This window comes from Felis catus, chromosome B1 (assembly GCF_018350175.1).
Source record: "Felis catus isolate Fca126 chromosome B1, F.catus_Fca126_mat1.0, whole genome shotgun sequence".
NCBI lineage: Eukaryota > Metazoa > Chordata > Mammalia > Carnivora > Felidae > Felis > Felis catus.
The window spans coordinates 111,092,012-111,113,953 of NC_058371.1; the positions used below are offsets into that span (position 1 = coordinate 111,092,012).

The 21,942-nt window shown below is 39.0% G+C and overlaps 1 protein-coding gene and 1 long non-coding RNA gene across 2 annotated transcripts in view; one reads left to right on the forward strand and one right to left on the reverse strand.

Moving 5' to 3' along the window:
• The window catches only part of FAM241A (family with sequence similarity 241 member A), a 44,196-nt gene extending 33,687 nt beyond the window's left edge, over positions 1 to 10,509 (reverse strand). Inside the window, exon 1 of the mRNA XM_023252859.2 lies at positions 10,196 to 10,509. Within this exon, the coding sequence (XP_023108627.1) occupies positions 10,196 to 10,351 (156 nt within the window). The 5' untranslated portion in view covers positions 10,352 to 10,509. The remainder of the gene's footprint in view (positions 1 to 10,195) is intronic.
• Positions 10,510 to 10,560: 51 nt separating this feature from the next.
• Positions 10,561 to 19,973, forward strand: LOC123384981. The gene is made up of 3 exons (XR_006596858.1): positions 10,561 to 11,121; positions 11,973 to 12,048; positions 16,833 to 19,973. It is a non-coding gene; the product is annotated as an uncharacterized LOC123384981 (long non-coding RNA).
• The last annotated feature ends 1,969 nt before the right edge of the window (positions 19,974 to 21,942 follow it).

The window sequence follows — 21,942 nt, forward strand, 5'->3', positions numbered from 1 at the left end:
TAGTTGCAAACATACCCAAATGAAACCATCAAGTATTCAAAAAGATAACACACAATTTCAGCCAAAGCTATCAAACATATTTAAAAAGTTGCTTAAGGCTGGCTCAGTCAGTAAGTCAGTAGAGCATGTGACTCTTGATCTCAGGATGGTGAATTTGAGCCCCTCCTTGGGGGAAGAAATTGCTTAAAAAAAAGTTGCCTATTGTGAGGAAGAGAATGGTTACATAAAGAAAAAAATTAAGAAGAAAGGGCTGTGCATGAACATGAGATAGTATTAGGCCATGAAGTAAAGAAAATGATTAACTCAAGCTGCAGGGTAAAAATTTCTATGTTTTGTGCTTTTCTTAAAATCTACGTATTTTTTAAGTTATGAACTACCTAGTGACAATGAATACCTTGTATGTACAGGGCGGTATGCTAGATGTTACCACAAGAGAGAATAGCTTGTCTATTGAAAGTAGCCAAAATCAAACATCTTTCCTTAAAAATGATTTTCCTTTTTAATTCTCAACTGCAGAAGTGACAATAGGTTCTGTTACATGTTATTACTTCTGAGCACCATGGAATCAGGAATTCTGAACTCAATCAGACTGATGAAATCTGCTGGTCATGGGAAACAGCTGTAAGTTTCCTGCCTCTTTGGATGGTCTGCATATGTTCAAGTAAAATTTTGAGCAAGAACATAAAACAACAAAAATCATTTTTTTCAGATTAGTTGAAAAAGAGAATTAAAAAAATCTCAGAGATGTTAGAAAATATTATATCAAAGAGAATATAGTAAAATCCACAAATAGAAATTTAATTTCCTTAACACTGTGTTTATATACTAAGTATTAATAATTTTATTATTACTGTATATAATTTTATTATTTATTTTACATATATTATACAATATGATATATTATAAATTTTATTAATCAATTTTAATATAATTTTATTTAATAATTTCACTTTCCATAAAGTTCAAAGCATTTGCACTGTGTTTTCTTGTTGTTCAGAACTCTGATAAGCTATAGTTGATGCTGTAAGAAAACAGCAAGAACAAATAAAGCCAATCATTTCCTCCTCCTTTGCCAAGATAAAGTGTAGCTGCCCATGAAGTTAGATGGAGAAAAAACGCTGGATATGGGGGAAAAAAAATAGATCAGAAGATGGAGAATGTCTTTTGCATCACATTAACTAGAAAGTCAGTTTCGCTGGTGGAATGAAACTACTCTTTGCTTGTCTTAGTTATCATTTCCCTTAAACACACACACACGCACGCACACACACACAAACACACACACACACACACACACACACACACACACACACACCCTGTCACACACACGATATACTTACTGAACTAAAATATGACCAATAGGGACTCCTAAGGTTTTTGAAGGCTGCTACAGCAAGATAAGATTGCAATTCCAGAGAAGGCAGAAAAGGAAGATAGTGTCCTAAGGCTTAAAGAAGGTGGGAATAAAGATAAAGAGTTTCTACTTAGGCCTCTCAGGACAAGGTTAATGTCATAGAACTTCTAGTTTTTCCCTTTATTCTTGCTTTATCACTTCTATTGAATAGGAAATTGAGAATAACTTGAATAGAGGAAGGTGGATACTCTTTTTCCCAGGAAGGACCAATGAGTCACAATAGGAAAAAAAAGAAGTCAACTGAAGAGCTATACCAAAAGCAATGTAATTTAGGTTGGCGGGTTATTTATTTTTAGAGAAATTAAACAGTTAATTTATTTGATTTTTAGATTAGTAACTCTTAATACTTTATTCAATATCTAAGTAATATTTATTATGTAAACCTGAATATTATATATACTAAAAATATAGTTTTATGATGTGGTTTGGTTAGAGGAATAAGAAGGGAACCAGAGAAAAATGAGAGGAAAGGTGGGGATAAAATAGGGAGCTAATATTCACTGAGGGTCTATTACATGCTAGGTATTTTGTAAACAAAATGTTACCAAATCCTCATAAGAACTTCAAGAAGTAGGTGGCATTATATCTGTTACAATGAGGAAATTGTCTCTGAGGGACTAAGGAATGATAAGGCTAGTAAAATAGTAAAGTCAGAATTCACAGTTAGAACTGTCCTACTCCACAACCTTTTTCATTGTTCCATAACACTGAGCTTCTACAGAGGAGAGGAGGTAGTAGAGAGATGTACAGAGAAAAAGAGAAAGTGGCTGAGATGGCTAGAGATGTATAAGAGACAATGGGAGAATGAGACACTCGATATGGACAGACAGAAAGGAGATGAGTGGTAGGAAAGGGTCAGAGAAAGGATGTGAAAAAGAGAGAGCAAAATGGAGAAAGTTGTTTAAGAGAAGTTGTTGGAAGAAGAGATAAGAGAAATAATCAAGGGCCACCTGTTTGGCATGCAGGCTTCAATATTTGGAATATCTCTTAGCAGAGTAATTATTCTTGACAACTGAAACTACTATAACCCTAATACAGTTTAAGAGGGGTTTCTCACCTTTGGCACTATTGACGTTTGGGTCACATAATGCTTTGTTCTAAGTGGCTGTTCTGTGCATTATAGGATGTTTAGTAGCATCCCTGGACTATTCCAATTAGAAATAGTAGTAGCCCTCTAGTCTTAACAATGAAAAATGTCTACAGACATTGCCAAATGTCCTCTACAAGCAAAACTACTCCAGTTAAAAACTACTGATTTAGAGGTTTCACTCTGAATAATGATAAAAAATGAACAAAAGATGCCTACCATATGCAAAATTATTCCCTGAGTTACTCTAGTGACTGGATGTCCTTGGAAACAAGATTAGGTTAAGTTTATGGCTGAATTCACTAAACTCATAAACACTTAATATAGTTCTTGCTTGAAAACTGCTTTTAAAAGTGTGAAAGAGAACAGATCTTGCTACTCAAAGCATGCTCCCTTCACCAATGATGTCAGCATCATCTGGGGGCTTATTAGGAAGCACCTCAGGCCTCACCCCAGATTTACTTTATCAGAACCTGCATTTTCATGAGAGGCATAGCTATGTCCGTGGCTTTTCTTGATGGTGATTCCTGACTCATGGCCCTGTCAATCTTGGGAGAATATCATTCAGTTTCCTCAATCCTTCTCCCCAGCGTCACCCCCACCCAGTTGACCGAACCACTTTCTAGGACACACCATTCAGTGAGACGTGGTGGTGAACTCTGGCTCTAAATCTTCATGATTGAGGGATTCTTGCACAATACAAAGTTAGGGTGGGCCACAGGGGTGCAGCCACTCTGTAGCTGATCTGCTGCCTCACCGAGTGCCTCACCCCAAAGCTGCACTGGGGTCTGTAATTGCTTTCCTTTTCCCCAGATGCTCCTCCAGCTTCTCCAACTCCTCATCCAGATGTGTGAGTTTAGTCACTTGAGAAAAGGCCCTAGCTCTAGCAGGTCACCCACATTGGCAAGGTTGGACACAGTGAAAGCCAAGGTTCCAGTTTTCCTGGAGTTCAGTGCACGCTTATGGGTCCAGGCTGCTCCCGCTTCTCCCCATTATTTATATCCATCTTTTCTTCCTTACTGCCTGCCCAGTGGACTTCAATAACTTGTCATGTCATATTCATATTCATGTCATATTCAGACATGATTCAAAAGACTTACAGACTGCTTAACCAGTTCCCACAATTGCTTAAGACCAAATTCCTCTGTTAAATAAATAAGACACATATAAAGAAATAATTTAAAGTGTGAAAAGAAGTAGGTATGAACAAATATCTAGTTTGAACTCCACAGTGTAAGGGAGAGGAGCAGATTTATCAGAGACTGTTCTCCCACTGTGTGGGAAGCCTCTTTGCATATAAGAAAAAACACTGGCTTGAGAATTGGAGACCTGGGTACTGGTCTTCTCCAGTACTAGTTAGTTGTGGGACCTATTACAAATGACTGGTTTGGGGGACAACTGTTGTCTTCTCACACCTCACCAAGAGTTCAAATATACCCTTCTAGGGAATAGTTAAATAACTTTCTTACATATATCTATTACTGCTACTCTGTTGAAGGGCAAATATGGTGAATACTGTAGACCGACTTGCTTATCCTCTATTCCCTTGCCACTCAAAGTGTGGCATGTGGACATAGCATCAGCATCACCTGGGTGCTTGTTAGACATGCATAATCTTAGGCCTCACCCAGAGCAAAGAAATCACAATCTGCATTCAACAAGAGATGATCTGAATACACATTAAAACTGAGGAGCAACTTCCTCCTAGGGTGACTTTCTAAATGCAGAGGCTAGAAAAATTGAAAACAACATTTCTTAGATTTCTTTTCAGTGTGGGTTCCAGTTGAAAATTAGGTCCCAAAGCTAACATTTACATGGTTATTATGTGCTAAGGACTGCTTTAAGCACTTTCCACACATTATTAACTCATGTAATCCTCCCAACAATCCTATAAGATTGATACAACTATTATTCCTTTTATACAGATGAAGAAACTGAAGCCTGGAGAGGATAATTAACTTGCCCACAGCTATAGTTAGTAAGTGGCAAAGTTAGGATTCAAACCCAGGTATTCTGGGTCTAGAATCTGTCCTGTTGGCCATAGTTTTAATAGATCAAAGAGAAAGCATAAGGCTTCTTTCTGCTGAAGTTGTTTTTTTTTTTTTTTTTTTTTTAACAGATAATCCTGTAGCACAAACTCTGGCAAATACTTAAGTGCTTTTATAAAGATTTCTTCATTTATTCACCTACATATCTATGAACCAGTATTGATCTGAAAGTTCTAGGCATCACAAAGGCAAGAAATAGAAATGAAACATTACTATTTGAAAGGAAGCAAAATCAACCTTATCTATAGACTGGATGATTATATACCTAGAAGATGCAAAAGAATGAAGTCTAAGAGATACTAGTATTTATTAGCATTAGAATTAATAAAATAATTTAGGAAAGTAGCTAATTAAAAACTAAATATATATAACCAGTAGCTAGAAACCAGCAGCAAAAGAATGACTTGTGGGAAAAAAATCCCATTCACAATACCAACAAAAATATAAGTTTAATATAGATTTTAGTATTTATAACTACTATATAGGATTGTAAAGCCAGGGAGAAATTGGAATATTCAATGACTGGGAGAAAAAACAGATTAGCTCCATACCTCACAGAACACATAAAGTTATTCTAAACAGAATAAGCACATAGAAATAGAAAAATAAAATCATTGATACACACATACACACATGAAAATATTGGTGGATATTTAACTGATTGTAGGATTAGAAAGAATGTTCTAAACAGATATAGACATGTATATATTATGTGTGTGTGTGTGTGTGTGTGTGTGTATGTGTGATTGGTGTGTATGAAATTACCAAAATAAATTCCTTTTGCTAATAAAAATTTAAAGCATCTCGAAATCAAAAAAATCATAAACAAAATTATAAAGTAAATTGTAAACAGAGAAAATATTTTTAATCAATGTGAAATAAGAGATTAATACCTTATAATAGTGTCAAAAAAGTTCAAAGAACATGATTAAAAAGAAATAAAACTGCTCAATAAATATATGAAAGGTTTAGTAAACCTCTCTAGCAAGATCTTACAACATAAGATAATTTTGGCCTACTGACTTGGCAAAGATTAATCCATAAATTATACCATTCATCACAGGCATGGATGGTTTCCAATCAGTGCTCTCACACACCAATACTGGAAGTGTACATTGGTGTGACCTTTCTTGAATGCAACCTTTTAGAATGTTACAAGAAGCTTCAAAGAGTTTGACTCATTGACCTACTTCTTCCATTTCTAGGAATCTATTGCATGTTAGAATGTTGAAGATTTACAAGCAAAGATTTTCATTGCAGCATTTTTATAGAAGAAAGTTTAAAACAACTTAAAAGCGCGGTAGTAGAGAAGTGGACTCTTAGCCCTAAAAATAGTTTTTACAAATAATTTTTGATAACATGGGAAAATTACACAGCATGCTAAATTGTTGAAACAAGAAAGCAAATTCAATTACACTAAAACATGCTAAAAAATATATGTGTGTATATATACGAGTATGGTAATATGTGAGAGAAAAAGAGAGAGGTAAATGTACTAATACCAAATGTTTGAGATATATTTTTTTTAGTGCTTGATATTTTTTAACAAAATGTTACTCGGACTGGGATGTTAAATGTTTTTGTCTTCTTCCTTAGATTTTTTTTTATATTCCTACATTTCCCAGAGTACATTACTTTCACAATCATAAAGAAAGATCTTAGAGCTACAGATAATGTTTCTAAAGTCAGTTGGAGGATAATGGGATCTCTATGCTCTAGGAGGTAAGCAGGGCCATCTTAGGTTATTCAGGTTGTGAACTGCCACATCTGAAAGCAGATGCTATTCACGCTGTAAGCATCTAATAAAAGGACTGGAGATGTTTAGCCTTTCAGCTATGCAGCAGATCAGAGACTCTCTTATAAAAAGCCACCTGACGTTCACAGTCATTAACATACTTGAATCATCTTTCGTGCGCAAAATGAACACACGTGGGATAGTTACACCATGTCCCTTTAACCCCTTGGGCATTTTGCCTCTCTCCCTTGCTTATCTCTTAGATGCCTGACTCCTACTTCAAGCTTGACACAGTTGCTTCATCTAAAGGACTCGTTTTATTCTTTCCAGTGGAGGCCTCCTTTGTCAATCATCCTACCTGGAGAGACTCAGGCCAGAAGGACAGAGGAAACTTAGTTTCCTCTCAGGTAAAGCGGCATTTAAGGACAAATAGTAAAAAAAAAAAATGCTGGGACAATATCTTAGTTATTAGGAAAATATCTATATTAATACCAGTATTTCAGTATTACATGTAATAATGCCAAGATATAGATAACATTCTGAGCTGGTATCACAGGATGAGCCAAAGATAGGATTTGTATGGTTAAAGGTGCTACAAGAGCCTTCCAACTGAGGGAAGGGCATGAGCCTTTCAGCCAGAAGTGGAAAGAAAAATCAGTGAAGGAAAGGATGCATGTGGAGGAACCTTTAGCCTGGGGAACAGCTAATGGAAGAAATCTGCTTCATCAAATTATCAAGTAAGGGCGAAACTCTGTGAGGAAAATAGAGACAGGAAGGAATTTCATACAAAAAAATTAGGGACTGCAAAAACTCACCGAAAGAGCTGAAAGAGCAAAAGTCAGGCGGTATTGTGTTCAAGAGCACACACACCACCACGGCCTTGATCCAGATAGAAAGGCGCCTCCATGGTGACTGCTGCCGCCACAGCCACTGATGCTGCCAATTGTCTGTCCCTCAACAGCCATAAGACTAGGACTGTGGAACACCAAGTGAGTGTGCTAAGCAGAAGAGACACCAGGAAGGTGGCCTCTGCCTCATTTCCAGCTAATTAGTTTTGGTTTTGTTTCTGTTCATATCATTGTTTCTGTGGAAAAATTCATTTTCAATTCCAAATCACCAGTTTACAAACCAAATTTTCAAAAAATTCTGTTTGTAATTTGGAGTCCATGTGCCCTGAAAATAGCAAACACATACCATCCCCTAAAGAAAAACTAAATGAAACAACTTCTTAGGATATGTTTTGTAGTCACAGAAATCATTTATCTCTCCCTCAAGTTTTTTTTTTAAGTTTATTTATTTTTGAGAGAAAGAGAGACAAAACGTGAGCAGGGGAGGGGCAGAGAGAGAGGGAGACACAGAATCTGAATCAGGCTCCAGGCTCTGAGCTGTCAGCACAGAGCCCGATGTGGGGCTCGAACTCATGGACCACGAGATCATGACCTGAGCCGAAATCAAGAGTCAGATGCTTGACAGATTGAGCCACCAGGCGCCCCATCCCTCAGGTATTTTTATATTGGTGGTTACCATCATTGAAAGGGAATGCATAAAAATTTAAATTTCATTGGCAGGACTTGAGAAAAAAAAAAGAAAAGAAAACAAGCTTGGCAATCATATTATCAATAAATGATTTATCACAAAAGCTTGCTTCTTACACCAACGGGTTGTGTTGCCCCAATTTTTCATTCATGTTTGGTGTCTTGATAAGAAGTTGTTTTTTTGGTGCTGATATAGGGGTAAGTGCATATCTCAAGTTAATTTTCAATTACTAGGTATGTAGGCTTAGAGTACAGAAATATATCATCTAATAAAATATAATATTTCCAGGGGCACCTGGGTGGTTCAGTCAGTTAAGCATTCAACTTCGGCTCAGGTCATGATCTCACTGTTCGTGGGTTCAAACCCCATGTAGGGCTCTTGTGCTGACAGCTCAGAGTCTGGAGTCTGCTTCGGATTCTTTGTCTCCTGCTGTCTCTGCCTCTTCTCTGCTCACACTCTGTCTCCCTCACTGTCTCAAAAATCAATAAACATTAAAAATAATAGTAATATTTTCAAACATTTCAAAGGAGTACAGGAAAGCAAATTTCCATGACAGGCAATGACAGAAGCAGGTATGCAAAGTGGTAAGATACATGTTTTCTAGGCTACATGTTTCGGGGTTTTTTTTGTTTGTTTCATCCTTTTTCTTTGTACCATAAGCAATTTTGGTAAGACCAGAGATACTGATGACGTGAAATCCACAGAAGTGTAAATGAAGTAATGCTTGACACGCTCCCTTATAACCATTTGAAAATTTACTTTGAGAACCTCAGTCAAATGTACCTGCCTTAGCACCGCCACCAATGGAGTTCCTGTTGCTGTTTTCTTCACTTTTCCAGATGAACTAAAGCAAGAGGAAACCAAACCCGTTAGCTACTGAGTCATGGTACCGTTAGAGGGGGGCACTAGGAAGGGAATCAGGAAGATCTCCTAGCGACCAATTATTTGCTTCAGTCACCATGCCATCTCTTACATTGGCATTAGGATGAAAAATTGCACTTCCACATGGTGAGCAAGACTAACGCCAAGGCATATTTTGTATGTGCCACACATTGGTACTTCTGTTTTCTTTATTTTTAAATGTTTTCAATGTTTATTTATTTTTGAGAGAGACAGACAGAGCGTGAGTGGGGCAGGGGCCGAGAGAGAGGGAGACACAGAATCTGAAGCAGGCTCCAGCCTCTGAGCTGTCAGCACAGAGCCCACGCGGGGCTCAAACTCATGGACTGTGAGATCGTGACCTGAGCCGATGTCCCACGCTTAACTGACTGAGCCACCCAGGCGCCCCGGTATTTCTGTTTTCTAAATGCAATGTTGAAATACTAGAAGTTATACTTATCTATTAATGCATTTGGTGATGACACTGGAGTTTGTGAAATGTGACGAAAAGGACAGATGGAGAAGAATAACAAGAGGGGACAGGTATCAACGGATTGTCCCAACAGTAAATAGGCTGTAATAAAGGCAAATAATCATCTGAATTCCTGCTCCTTAACGTGATTCCGCAGGTTGGCTTATCTCAGTTATTTTTGAAGGTCTAATTACTGTCTTTGCTGGTGAAAAGCTATCCTCCATATAATTCAGCTTCTTTGATTAGATTTCTTGCCTAATCTTGAAGACATCCGATATGTTGTAATGCCTATTATCATACTCCATTTAATGAGAACAAATTCAGAGAGTTTCAAAAATTACCCAACTTCTCCTTTCCCTTATGAAAGCTGGCCTCTTAGTACTTCTTTCCCTTTGCTACGAACTGAAAGCAGTTTTCTTGCTTTTTCACTTTTAGCATGAAGTTTAGATCTCATCTGTGTTCATGTGAAGAACCTGCTCTTGGAGAGTCCCCGTCAAGATAGCTATTGTAATACTCGCTCCTACACATGCCGTCAGACACTGATTGCACATCTAGAGAAATACACCCACACCTTTCAGAGGCGCTAGGTGTGTGTTCAGAAATGCCAAGATGGAGGGCAGGAAGGGACCAGCTGTCCCCTACGGCACAGCACGGGGGTATGGACTTGAAGTTGAAAAAAAAAGTGTTTACATGTAGGGCTTTGGGATTAGTGACCGTTATGGAGGGTACTTCCCCAGAGCCCTGGGCGCCAGCCCGAGCCTACTCTGCCCGACAGCTGGGGAAGGGCCGCGCTGACCCCGGCAGGCACGCGATCCCAGGGCACCGGCCACACCGCTGGCGCACGACCCCGCAGTCCGGCCCCGAGCGCGCCGTCTAACCTCTCCTCGGGGAAGCTCTCCCGAACGCCGCGGCCACCAGCGCCCCGCGCCGAGCAGAGCACAGGCGCCGCCCGCCCGCCCACTTCCCTCCGCCGCCGGGTGGGGCTCGGGAAACCGGCCGGGCCGCGCCGCCCCTCCCCACTCACCTGCTCGCGCTCCGCCAGCGGCCGCTGCCCGCGCCGCCGCGGGCTCGCCCCGGGCTCCCTCTCCGTCCCCGCCGCCGGCCGCTCCGCCAGTGCGTCCCCGTTCTCGTCGCGCTCCCCGCCGCTGCCGCTGCCAAGCAGCTCCCCGGCCGAGCACATCCCGTAGCCAACTCCCGCCGCCGGGACGGCCGCCGGAGGGGCCAAGCGTGAAACGCCAGGCAGCGGCCGTCAGACGAGGGCCGCCCTGAGATCGGCCGCGCGGCCACAGACAGGAGCCTCCCGAGCGCGCCCCGCCGGCCAGGGTGCCAGAAGTACCAGCCCAGCCCGGCCTCTCCTGTCACCGGCTCGCCCCGCCCCGGCCCCGGCCCCGGGGGCGGAGCGCACCCGGGGGAGGGGCCACGACGGGGGGCGGAGTCAGCGGGGCGCGCGCGCGTGCGCGCGCGCGCGTGTGTGCGACCTAAGACGAGATGTGTGCGTGTTGGCGCGCGTTTGTAAGACTCGTGTGTGTGTGTGTGTGTGTGTGTGTGTGTGTGTGTGTGTGTGTGTGTGTGTGTGAGAGAGACTACATTAGCAGACTATGTATGTGTGTGAGATTGTGTAAGATGAGAGTCTGGGTGTGTATGAGATTGTGTGTGTGAGACTGTTAGAGGGTGTGAGAGTGATTATGTACTACATAACAGAGAAATTGGAAGAGATTGTATGTGTGTGACAGGGTGTGTATGTGTGTGTGAAAGTGTTAGGAAAGGAGTGTGTGAGAGAGAAAGTGTGTGTATGTAAGAGACTGTGAAGGAGAGAGCACGTGTGCGTTGGGGTGTGTGTGTGACACACAGTCACGCTCCAGTGGGGTACCTCTGTTCTTGCCTGGCCCTGGGGCTGTGCCTGGCTGTGCTGCTGCATGCCTGTCCTGAGTAGCGGTGCATCCTGTGCAAGTAATACACACTTCTCTGTCTCTTTTGTTCCTTTTGGCTCCCGTCTTGTATCTCTCTGAAGGTCGGCGTCTTTGTCTCTGTTAAGCGTTTCTCTGTTGTGTGTTGGTTGTTGGAGTCTTGGGAGCATTTAGTAGTGTATCTGCCTTTGTGTATATTTCTAGAAATGGGCAAGAATATGTCTGTCTCTTAGTGGATGGTAAGGGGGGTACAACTAATTTATAAATCTTTTCCTTACTACCTGTGATATTGTGATATATAATAAATATACAGTTGACCCTGGAGGGATGCAGGAGTTAGAGACACTGACCTGCACAAAAATTCATGTATAACTTTTGACTCCTCCAAAACTTAATTACTAATAGCCTCGTGTTGAGTGGAAGCCAACACAAATAGTTGATTAGCATATTTTGTACATTATACATATTATATGCTGTATCCTTACAATAAAGTACACTAGAGAAAAGAATATGTTACTAAGAAAATCATAGGGAAGAGAAAATACCTGATAGTACCATAAAGAATCCACAGATAAGTAGACCTGCACAGTTCAAACCTGTGTCATTCAAGGGTCAACCACGTATTTGGTTTTCATCCCAATCTGGTCACAAAGCTCCTAAAACCTTGGAATTTCCTAAGTGGGGAGAGCAGTAACATGTCTTTTGTTATGCTAATGAGAAAACTTTTGGAAAGCCCCTAGTTAAGTGTGGGTGGGGGGCTAGTTGCCAGGATAATAGACCTGGTAATTAGAGGCTTAGAACTTTTAGTCCCACCCCCTGAACTGGAGGAGGGTAGAGAGGTGTTGGAAGTTGAATCAATCAATGATGGTCAATGATTTAATCTATCACGTCTAGATAGAAGCCTCCATGGAAGCCCAAAAGGACAGAGGTTCCGAGAGCTTGTGAGCTTGTAAAGATTTCGATTTGCAAGGTGAGTGGTTCGCACAGAGAACATGGAAGCTCAGTGCCCTTTCTGATATATCTTGGCCTATGTACCTCTACATCTGGCTGTTCATCTGTATCCTTTTTATTACCCTTTACATTATCCTTTATAATAAGCTAGTGAAAGTTCCTCTGTGTTCTGTGAAGTGTTCCAGCAAATTAACTGAAGCGAGGATGGGGTCATGGAAACCTCCAGTTTGGAGCCAGCTGGTCAGAAGCGCAGGTAACAACCTGGACTTGCAGTTGGCATCAAAAGGAGGGCAGTCTGTGGCACTGAGCTCTTAAGGTGTGAGCTCTGTGATCTTATCTTCAGGTAGATAGTGTCAGAACTGAGTTAATTGCTTGGTGGTGTTAGAAAACACATATTAAACTACCTTACCCATTTTGTTGAAGGGAAATCGATGAGCATTTAAAAACAAACTTTATATCTTTTATCTGTTCTTTGAGAAAATGATAGACTATTGTATAGAGAAAATATCAGGCTACTTGTCAATGGAAAATGATATGCCTATGTATGGAGAAGAATGAGTTATTTGGGATCTTCTATTAAAATGTCTTCAGGCCCAGAGAGGGAATTAAAATAGAAACTTAAAAGGCTTAAAAACTTACTTCCTGTTTTTGGGGATCAGGACTATAGAAACTAGAAAATATGCCTTTGGATATCACAAATTACAAAGAAAATGAATTTGGTTTATTTCTTGTCTTAAAAGCCTTTAAAAACCCAGAAGAAAGTATTTAATATTATATATATAATCAGAAACAAATGTCACCATGGAAAGCCAAAAACATTCCTGATGGGCCTCATTGTTTTTCTCTAATGACAACATTTTCATTCTTGAAATTTTGCTTTGGCTTTTAGTAGTGTTTCTTAAAGAAAGTGGCCTTATGTATTTTTTATGAAAAGCTTTATGTTTATATACAGGGGCACAGAGAGCATCAACCTTTTATTGCCAACTCTTTGGAGCTTAAAGCACATGTTGAGGTTCTCCCTGTTTCTGTTTGTGTCTGATAATGTGATAAGTCAAGCAGCTATGCACTCTTCAGTCAGGCTACAGAATGAACAGAAATTCCTTAAATGCATGAGGACTCAGAAGGCACTGCATGTGTATAGCAGAGCAGTAAAAAGAGTAATATAGAGCTTAGTTTTGTTCAACTTGAGGGTCAAGTCTTACACAAGTCCTTTAGTCTAGAATATACTATCTGGCCTTTCAGAGATTCAGGCTTCTTGGAGAATTATATTCAGTCATTTAACAAGTATTTATTGAAAACCACTAGGCATTCGGCCCTAGATCGAGATCCCTACTCTTAAGAAGCTTCCATTTTATTCTCTTTCAAATTCTAGTCTGCTTATCTGGCAAAAGCCAAGAACTTCCACCAGAGGCTGGTCAGAATCTTCTCATTCTTGCCCATAACTGATGTTACAATGTTTTCTTAGTGTTGTCTACCTTTCTTTAGTGAACGAGTTTCCCTTTGACCTGTGAATCTTCTGTTCATAGAGACTTCGGTCTTTCCTGGAGATGTAGGGAATCACCTCTTTAAAAAAAAGTCTTATAGTAGCATTTTGTGAAAAAGACATTATTTAGGTTATATCACATATAATACACTTTGATCTATACTTTGATCATATTGGGGAGGGCTACTTTCACTGGGCTGCAAAATAAGGATAATATACATATAAAGCTATTATTGCCAGTTTCCCATGGCAAATATATTTGCTATTACCTAGACAACTATGACATGTTGGTTTCAAATTGTGTGTACTTTAGTTGTGATTTTGTTATTGTATTTATCTTGTGTTTTCCCGGGAAATAATAAGTGGCAAGAAATTGATGCCTGTCTAAGGAGTAGCCTATGTAGTACAGTGTGTCTTGTGCAGTTGCTGTGGGAACAAGGACTTTTAATCTGTCACTTTCACACCTTTAATGTCTTATTTTTTAATGTTCTTCCACTCTTTTTGGATGTCTTTCCAGAAAGGAAAATGAACAAATCAGAGTGATCTGCACTCATTCAGCAATATAATCTTAGAAAAACAAGTGCAGTTATTTGTGAAAACTTCATTTTTAGTTTGTTTTTCACATTACTGTAATGTTAATTTATGTTTCCTGTGTTCTAATTTTTGCTTATTATATGATTTTTTATGTGCTTTTTTGTTTAGCAGAGCCTTCAGTATGGGGAATTCTTTTTGAGATGTTTGGAATCTTACCCAAATCCCAGGCAAAAGTATGGTTTCTGGATTGATATATATGAATTCATTAAAAAAAATTTAATGTTTGTTTATTTTTGAAAGGGGGTGGAGGGGGAGAGAGAGGGGGAGACACAGAATAAGAAGCAGGCTCCAGGCTCTGAGCTGTCAGCACAGAGCCTGACACGGGGCTCGAACCCAGGAACCATGAGATCATGACCTGAGCTGAAGTCAGATGCTTAACTGACTGAGCCACCCAGGTGCCCTGATATATGTGAATTTAAAGGAAAAGGAACTTATTTGAGAACACTCACTGTCTTTAGCATTCTTTCAATTTGAGGAAGCTCCATCGGAGAGATGTTGAAGCAATACTTGCTCAGTGCTCTCTAGCATTCCCAGAGTCCACTGTGAGTCAGAGGAGGAGAAATTTGTCCTTCTTCTTGGAATTAATTTTTAAGCTTTCTGTTGTTAAAGAACAAAATTCAACCAAGTAGATTTTAAGGATCTTATTGGCTTTATTCAGCAATTTATGAATTGAGCAGCATCCAGCATAGTAGTTAGAAAGGAGTTTCAAAGAATTATTCAATTCAAGAGAGTTCTATAGACCAAAGTGAGCAGGAACAAGAAAGTTATACTGGGCATTTGCTGACTGGAGCAAAGGGAAGTTTGGAGCTGGGCTAGGTAACTTGTGTTGTGCAGGCAAGTGCTGACTGGTTGATCTAGGCCTTCGTTTCTTGGGAGAGGCAAGCATAGAAATTTAGTTAAGGTTTGGTTTGCTAATGTGGGCCTTAGTATGAGTGGACTCCAACTAGGGTCTAATTTGGTTACCTTAACACTGTTTTATTCTCTTCTGGTGTGACTTTGCATCTATATGCACTGCTGAGTTCATTCCCTACAGTAGGAATGGAGATTAAGAGTTGTGTTTTGTTTAAAAGAAAAAAAAAATTGAGAAGGCTATCCTAATTCACTAGTAGAGGGGGGAAAAAGGACATGTAAATAATTATACAGTACCACTTAATATATGTTAGCAATTTTTAAAATATTGAATTGAACCTAATATGGACAATGCCTTAGGGGAGCGATTAAACTCAGCTATTGCCAGTAGCACTGCAGACTGATAACATTTTTTTGGCAGTACATATTCAGCACCATAAAAATATCCATACCCTTTGGCCCACTAACCCCAGATCTAGGAAATAGTTCAAAAGGGGAAAAGGCTGTGTATATAAACAGGTTCACAGTAGAACTATAGTGAGGAGTTCAAAGAAGCCTAAGTGCCCTGCAGTAGGAAAATGGCCGAGTAAATATGATATACCAACACAATTGTATGTATAAGGTGTTGAAATGGTAACAATGAAGATTATTTATCAGTGTAGTAAACATATTTAATATAATGCTAAGAGAAAAAAGTACAGCTTAATAGTAACGGAGCCACTCAGTAAGCACCCCCTTGCTCGTGCATGCACTCTTGCTCTCAAAAATAAATGAGTAAACTTAAAAAAAATAAAAATAATCATTTTCAAAGATTTGTATCTGTTTTCTTTGTAAAAGGGGATGGCTGGCACCCAAAGTCTGGTTGGTTCAACTTCATAGCTGAAAGTTTTATTACCTTTTGTTGAATAATTTAGTTCTTGAATGAGTTTGGATCTTTTATTCATGCTGTTCTCAATAATTTAGAATCTTAGAGTTGGAAGGAATCTAACCGGCAGTTTAGAGCAACCTCCCACCCAGGATAGGGATCCCTTCTATAGCATTCCTGACAGATGGTCATCCTCCTTCTGCTTGAAGGCTTCTAACTATGGGAAACTCATTACTTCATGATGCCACCTGTTCTGTTACTGGATATCTTTAATTGTTAGAAAGTTCTTTACATCTACTGAATTGAAACTGTATCCTTTTTTTCTCTGAGTATTGGTCCTTATTCTTTCATGAAGTACAAGAAAACAGATTAGTCTTTCTTTTCCCTTCAAGAAAGTTTTTTGGGTGTTTTGACATTTTTTCTTTATTTATTGATTTTGAGAGAGAGAGAAAGAGAGGAAGGAAGGAGCAGAGTTAAAGGGAGAGAGAGAATCCCAAGAAAGTTCCATGCTGCCAGAGTGGAGCCCAACGCAGGGCTCGATTCCATGAACCATGAGATCATGACCTGAGCTGAAATCAAGAATTGGACACTTAACTGACTGGACTGAGTCACCCAGGCACCCTGGGTGTTTTTTAAAAGGCAGTTTTTATCTTCTCTCAGCCTTTATTTTTTTCAACTTACTTATGGACAGATGTAATAGAATTTTTGGATTTTGCCATTTGTTATCTGTACCTACTTCTTGTGTTAACAGTATCCCAGCTTTTTTTATTGATCCAACTCTCTCCCACTCTCAGTCTGTGATTTCAGGGAATATGATTTCATTCCTGAGTCCAGGACCAGAGAATATGGCCTTTACTAAGTGCATCAAATGCATTTCACCCTTGTTACCCGCCTTGGCCACAGTGATTGGTTCAAGGGTGGGCACATGACCAAGTCAGGCTGGTCAGGGTCAACAAAATTCAATTCTGGGACTTTTGTTTATGTTATAAGAAAAGCAAAATTCTGTCTACAGGATTGGTGTATGATGATGATACGAACTTGGAACCACAGGAGAACCACCTTACAAAGCCAAGTAACGAAGTGGACCTAGTGGAATACACGACTGACAGAGGAATAATTTTAGCCAGTTCCTCTAAAACTTAAGTTACCCATGTGTGCCTTTTTCAGTTATGTTGGCCAATGAATCTGTCACCATAATGTTCTCTCCCACCCCTAGCTGCCACCCCTGCCAACCCCTTTTCTCATAAGCCATCTTGGGATGGCTTCATCACTTACTAAAGGAATTAGGATGATACAGGCTGTAACTGAGATACAGAAGAAATGAGTAGTTTTGCTGCTATTAGACTGAAGACATTTGGATAGTTCATTTAAAGTCTGGCATTGAATTCCATCATCAGTAAAATGAGCAGGTTGATGTAGAAAATTTTAAAAACCTCTTCCTGCTTTAAAATTGTATTATTTCCATATGACTTTTCCTGCCTCCAGATCTAGCCTGTATGTCTTGGCTGCTGTCCTTTGCATTTATTCCAGTTGGTTAAGTTGCTCTTATTAGAGAGGTTAATTCTCAAAAGCAAAAGGATAGAAGCAGTTTTCTTATCTGCAAATTCCTTTATCACTTCATTTAAATTACCAAAGGTTATTTTCTCCACCCTCCTCAAATTTTAAAAATGGTTTAATGGACATATAAATTGTTCTATTAGTATTCTAAGGCATCTATAATTTTAAGACCCATTACCCAGTGAAAATTAGGTCTATTACTCTTTTGTCTCCAACTTGTTATTTTGAAAGATTTCAAACCTTCAGAAAAGTTGCAGGAATAGTACAATGAATACCAAGAGAGTTTTCTCCCAGATTGGCCAGATGTTAATATTTTGTCCTACTTGCTTTCCTGTGTGTATTTTCCTGAGTAAGTCTGTTACTCTCAATGTATGTTTAAAATAGCATGTAAAGAAAACTAAGGACTTAAAAAAAACAAAAACAAACAAACAAACAACTAAGAACTTCTCAGAGGAGTGCTGCCCTTGCCTGGAAACATTTAGAAGGATCTGGAAAAGTGGAGGTGGTAGAGGCTACAAGCTAACAATTGAGAGTCTTGACTGCCTGAATTCCAATCCTGACTCGCTCTAATCCTCAGTTTTCATATTTGCAATATGTGGGTACTATTGGCACTTAAGTACAAAATTAAAACATTAATTAGTATTAATATTATGTGAGTAGAACTAATAACATGAGGTGTACGTGATTTTTCATTGCATATGAGAAACCAATGGTTATTTCTGCTTTGAATACAGATGAGCTTGGACCTTGAGTTGGTTAGCTCAAAAGGGAATACAAAAACCTGAAACAGAAATTAAAAAGTATGTGTTTTTGGCTGGGCAAGAAATCAGACCCTATGCTGAACCAGCATCTGCCAATATGGTCCTAGTGGAAGTAAATCCACATAAGGAAAGAAGATGGGTTTCATCTCATGTGCCAGTTATTCTTGGTGACATCCTGGTACACGGTATAAGATGGCATTTGAGAACTTTTTTGGGAAGGAATGACTGCCATGGCAAGGGAAATGTGAGCTATGGCACAAGTGCCATCTATTTGCCATCTTTGATTTAGGTATGAAAGACAAAGAAGGCAAGTTTCAGGAATAGGGAGTGACTTTGACAACTGGCAAATAAATGCTACTAAGACTGAGGGAAGAGGAAAAATTGGTAGATTTAAATGAAGTAGTCTATCAAGCCTGTTAGTAAACCAATAATACATGTATATTTCTATCCTAGCAATTACCACATTATAGTAACTCCTTTGTTTATGTGTTACTTTCTCTAATTGAGAAAAGTCTCTATATGTTTCTAGAGAGAAGATCCATTGTTATCCTTTGTGCTTTACCAAGTGCCACGTATGTAGTAGGTACATAATCAGTGTTTGAGCTTATTCATCTATATCTAAATTTTGATTAGGTTTGCATTAACGGCTTACTCTGTAAAACTCATCCCATATCTGTGCTCATTTTGAGACCTGCTGGTCTGCTTAGTTTCCTATTAAAAATTTTTGGAAAATTCCCATCTTGTATCAAGTAAGCTAAAACCAAAAAGATTGGAGACATGTCTTATGATTTTGACTTTGTAAAACTACAATTAATTTTATGAGGTCTATACGTACTTTTATATATGTTTCAACAGAACTTTTACTTTTCTAGCATACTGCCTCTTATCTCTATAAAAATGTTATGTCAAAATTCATTTGAGTATAATAGCTATTATTCTATTTGATTGAATAGAAGGTGATAGGGCCACACTGATCTATTGGCCCTTTTCCTCTAATGGCTCAAAAGAATCATTCTCCAGCTGCTGAGCACAATGGTACACATGATGACACTTATAAATACAATACACTATTTAGGTTTAAATTGTTCAACTCATCTGTGAAGTTCAATTATCAGGGAGGATAAGAGTAAAGAGTTGATACAGGTTGTTAGACATATATTTTCAAATTGCACCTATGAGATGTATGGGCCTAAAGGATTTTTGTAACTAAAATGTACACATTTAACTCTCACATAGATTTTCAGAAATTCATTATGTGCAAAATCAGGGGCCACCCCTATCTATCTATCTATCTATCTATCTATCTATCTATCTGTTCATTTGATAGTTGCTTCTTTTCTCAAATTGTACTTGATTATCTTCAGGTTTTTCTGTGTTAATGATGTTTTGCTGGGTTTTGTCTCTGCTTCTTAATAACATTTTCCGTATAGAACACAATTAAGAATGAGGAACTAAGCAAAAAGTCTTCTGAGAAACGCTTAAATCTTTTGAACACTGTAGTACCCTACTCAGGAAAAAAAAAATGCTGCTTGCGTCTTCATTCTGCTTATTCATAATCTATTCATAATTTTAACAATCTTGGTGTAAAAAGACACCTATGAATCATTTAAGTTCTGTGTACAGTGTGATTGTGCATGAAATTATTTATGGGAGAAGGGCACAAAGAATATTATGAGACCTATTCTCACTTGCTTAAACCTTGAGAAAGCATAGAAAGCATTTATACAGGGGAAGAGCCAAGATGGTGGAACAGCATGGAAGTTTTTTGTGTGTCTCGTGTCCATGAAATACAGCCAGACCAACACTAAACCATCCGACACACCTAGAAAACTGATTGGAGGATTAACACAACAATCTGCACAACCTGAACCACAGAATTCAGCAAGAATTCACCCCAAAAGAAAGAGCACGAAGAAACGACAGCCAGGGATACAACACAGATACAAGCAAGATGTCTGAACCAGAATTTAGAATCATGATAATAAGAATACTAGCTGGAGTCGAAAACAGATGAGAATCCCTTTCTGCAGAGATAAAAGAAGTAAAAAATAGAATGAAATTTAAAAATGCTATAATTAAGCTGCAATCACAGATGGATGCAGCGGCAGCAAGGATGGATGAGGCAGAACAGAGAATCAGCGATATAGAGGACAAACTTACAGAGAATAATGAAGCAGAAAAAAATAGGGAGATGAAGGCAAAAGAGCATGATTTAAGAATCAGAGAAATCAGTGACTCATTAAAAAGGAACAACATCAGAATCATAGGGGTCCCAGAAGAGGAAGAGAGAGAAATGGGGGTAGAAGGGTTATGTGAGCAAATCATAGCAGAAACTTTCCTAACCTGGGGAAAGACACAGACATCAAAATCCAGGAAGCACAGAGGACCCCCCCCCCATTAGAGTCAACAAAAACTGACCATCAACATGGCATATCATAGTCAAATTCACAAAATACTTAGGCAAGAAGAGAATCATGAAAGCAGGAAGGGAAAAAAAGTCCCTAACCTACAAGGGAAGACAGATCAGGTTTGCAGCAGACCTACCCACAGAAACTTGGCAGTCCAGACAGGAGTGGCGGGATATATTCAGTGTGCTGAATCAGAAAAATATGCAGCCAAGAATTCTTTATCCAGCAAGGCTGTCATTCAAAATAGAAGGAGAGATAAAAAATTTCCCAGACAAACAAAAGTTAAAGGAGTTTGTGACCACTAAACCAGCCCAGCAAGAAATTTTAAGAGGGACTTCCTGAGGGGAGAAAAGATGAAAAAAAAAAAAAAAGAAATAAATACCAAAAGTAACAAAGATTAGAAAGGACCAGAGAACACCACCAGAAACTCCAACTCTACAAGCATCATAATGGCAATAAATTCATATCTCACTCTAAACGTCAATGGACTCAATGCTCCAATCAAAAGACATAGGGTAACAGAATGGATAAGAAAACAAGATCCATCTATATGCTGTTTACAAGAGACCCACCTTAGACCTAAAGACAACTTCAGATTGAAAATAAGGGGATGGAGAACCATCTATCATGCTAATGGTCAACAAAAGAAAGCCAGAGTAGCCATACTTATATCAGACAATCTAGACTTTATAATAAAGACTGTATCAAGAGATGTAGAAGGGCATTATATCATAATCAAGGGGTCTATCCACCAAGAAGACCTAACAATTGTAAACATTTATGTGCCAAATGTGGCAGCACTCAAATATATAAATCAATTAATCACAAACATAAACTCATCAATACCATAATAGTAATACCATAATAGTAGGAGACTTCAACACCCCACTCACAGCAATGGATAGATCATCTAATCAAAAAATCAACAAGGAAACAATGGCTTTGAATGACACATTGGACCAGATGGACTTAACAGATATATGCAGAACATTTCATCCTAAAGCAGCAGAATATACATTCTTCTCCAGTGCACATGGAACGTTCTCCGGAATAGACCATACACTGGGACACAAATCAACCCTAAGTAAGTACAAAATATTGAGATCATACCGTGCATATTTTCAGACCACAACACTATGAAACTTGAAATCAACCACAAGAAAAAACTTGGAAAGGTAACAAATACTTGGAGACTGAAGAACATCCTACTAAAGAATGAATGGGCTAACCAAGAAGTTAAAGAGGAAATTAAAAAGTATATGGAAGTCAATGAAAATGATAACACCACAACCCAAAACCTCTGGGACACAGCAAAGGCAGTCATAAAAGGAAGGTATATAGCAATCCAGGCCTTCCTAAAGAAGGAGGAAAGATCTCAGGTACACAACCTAACCTA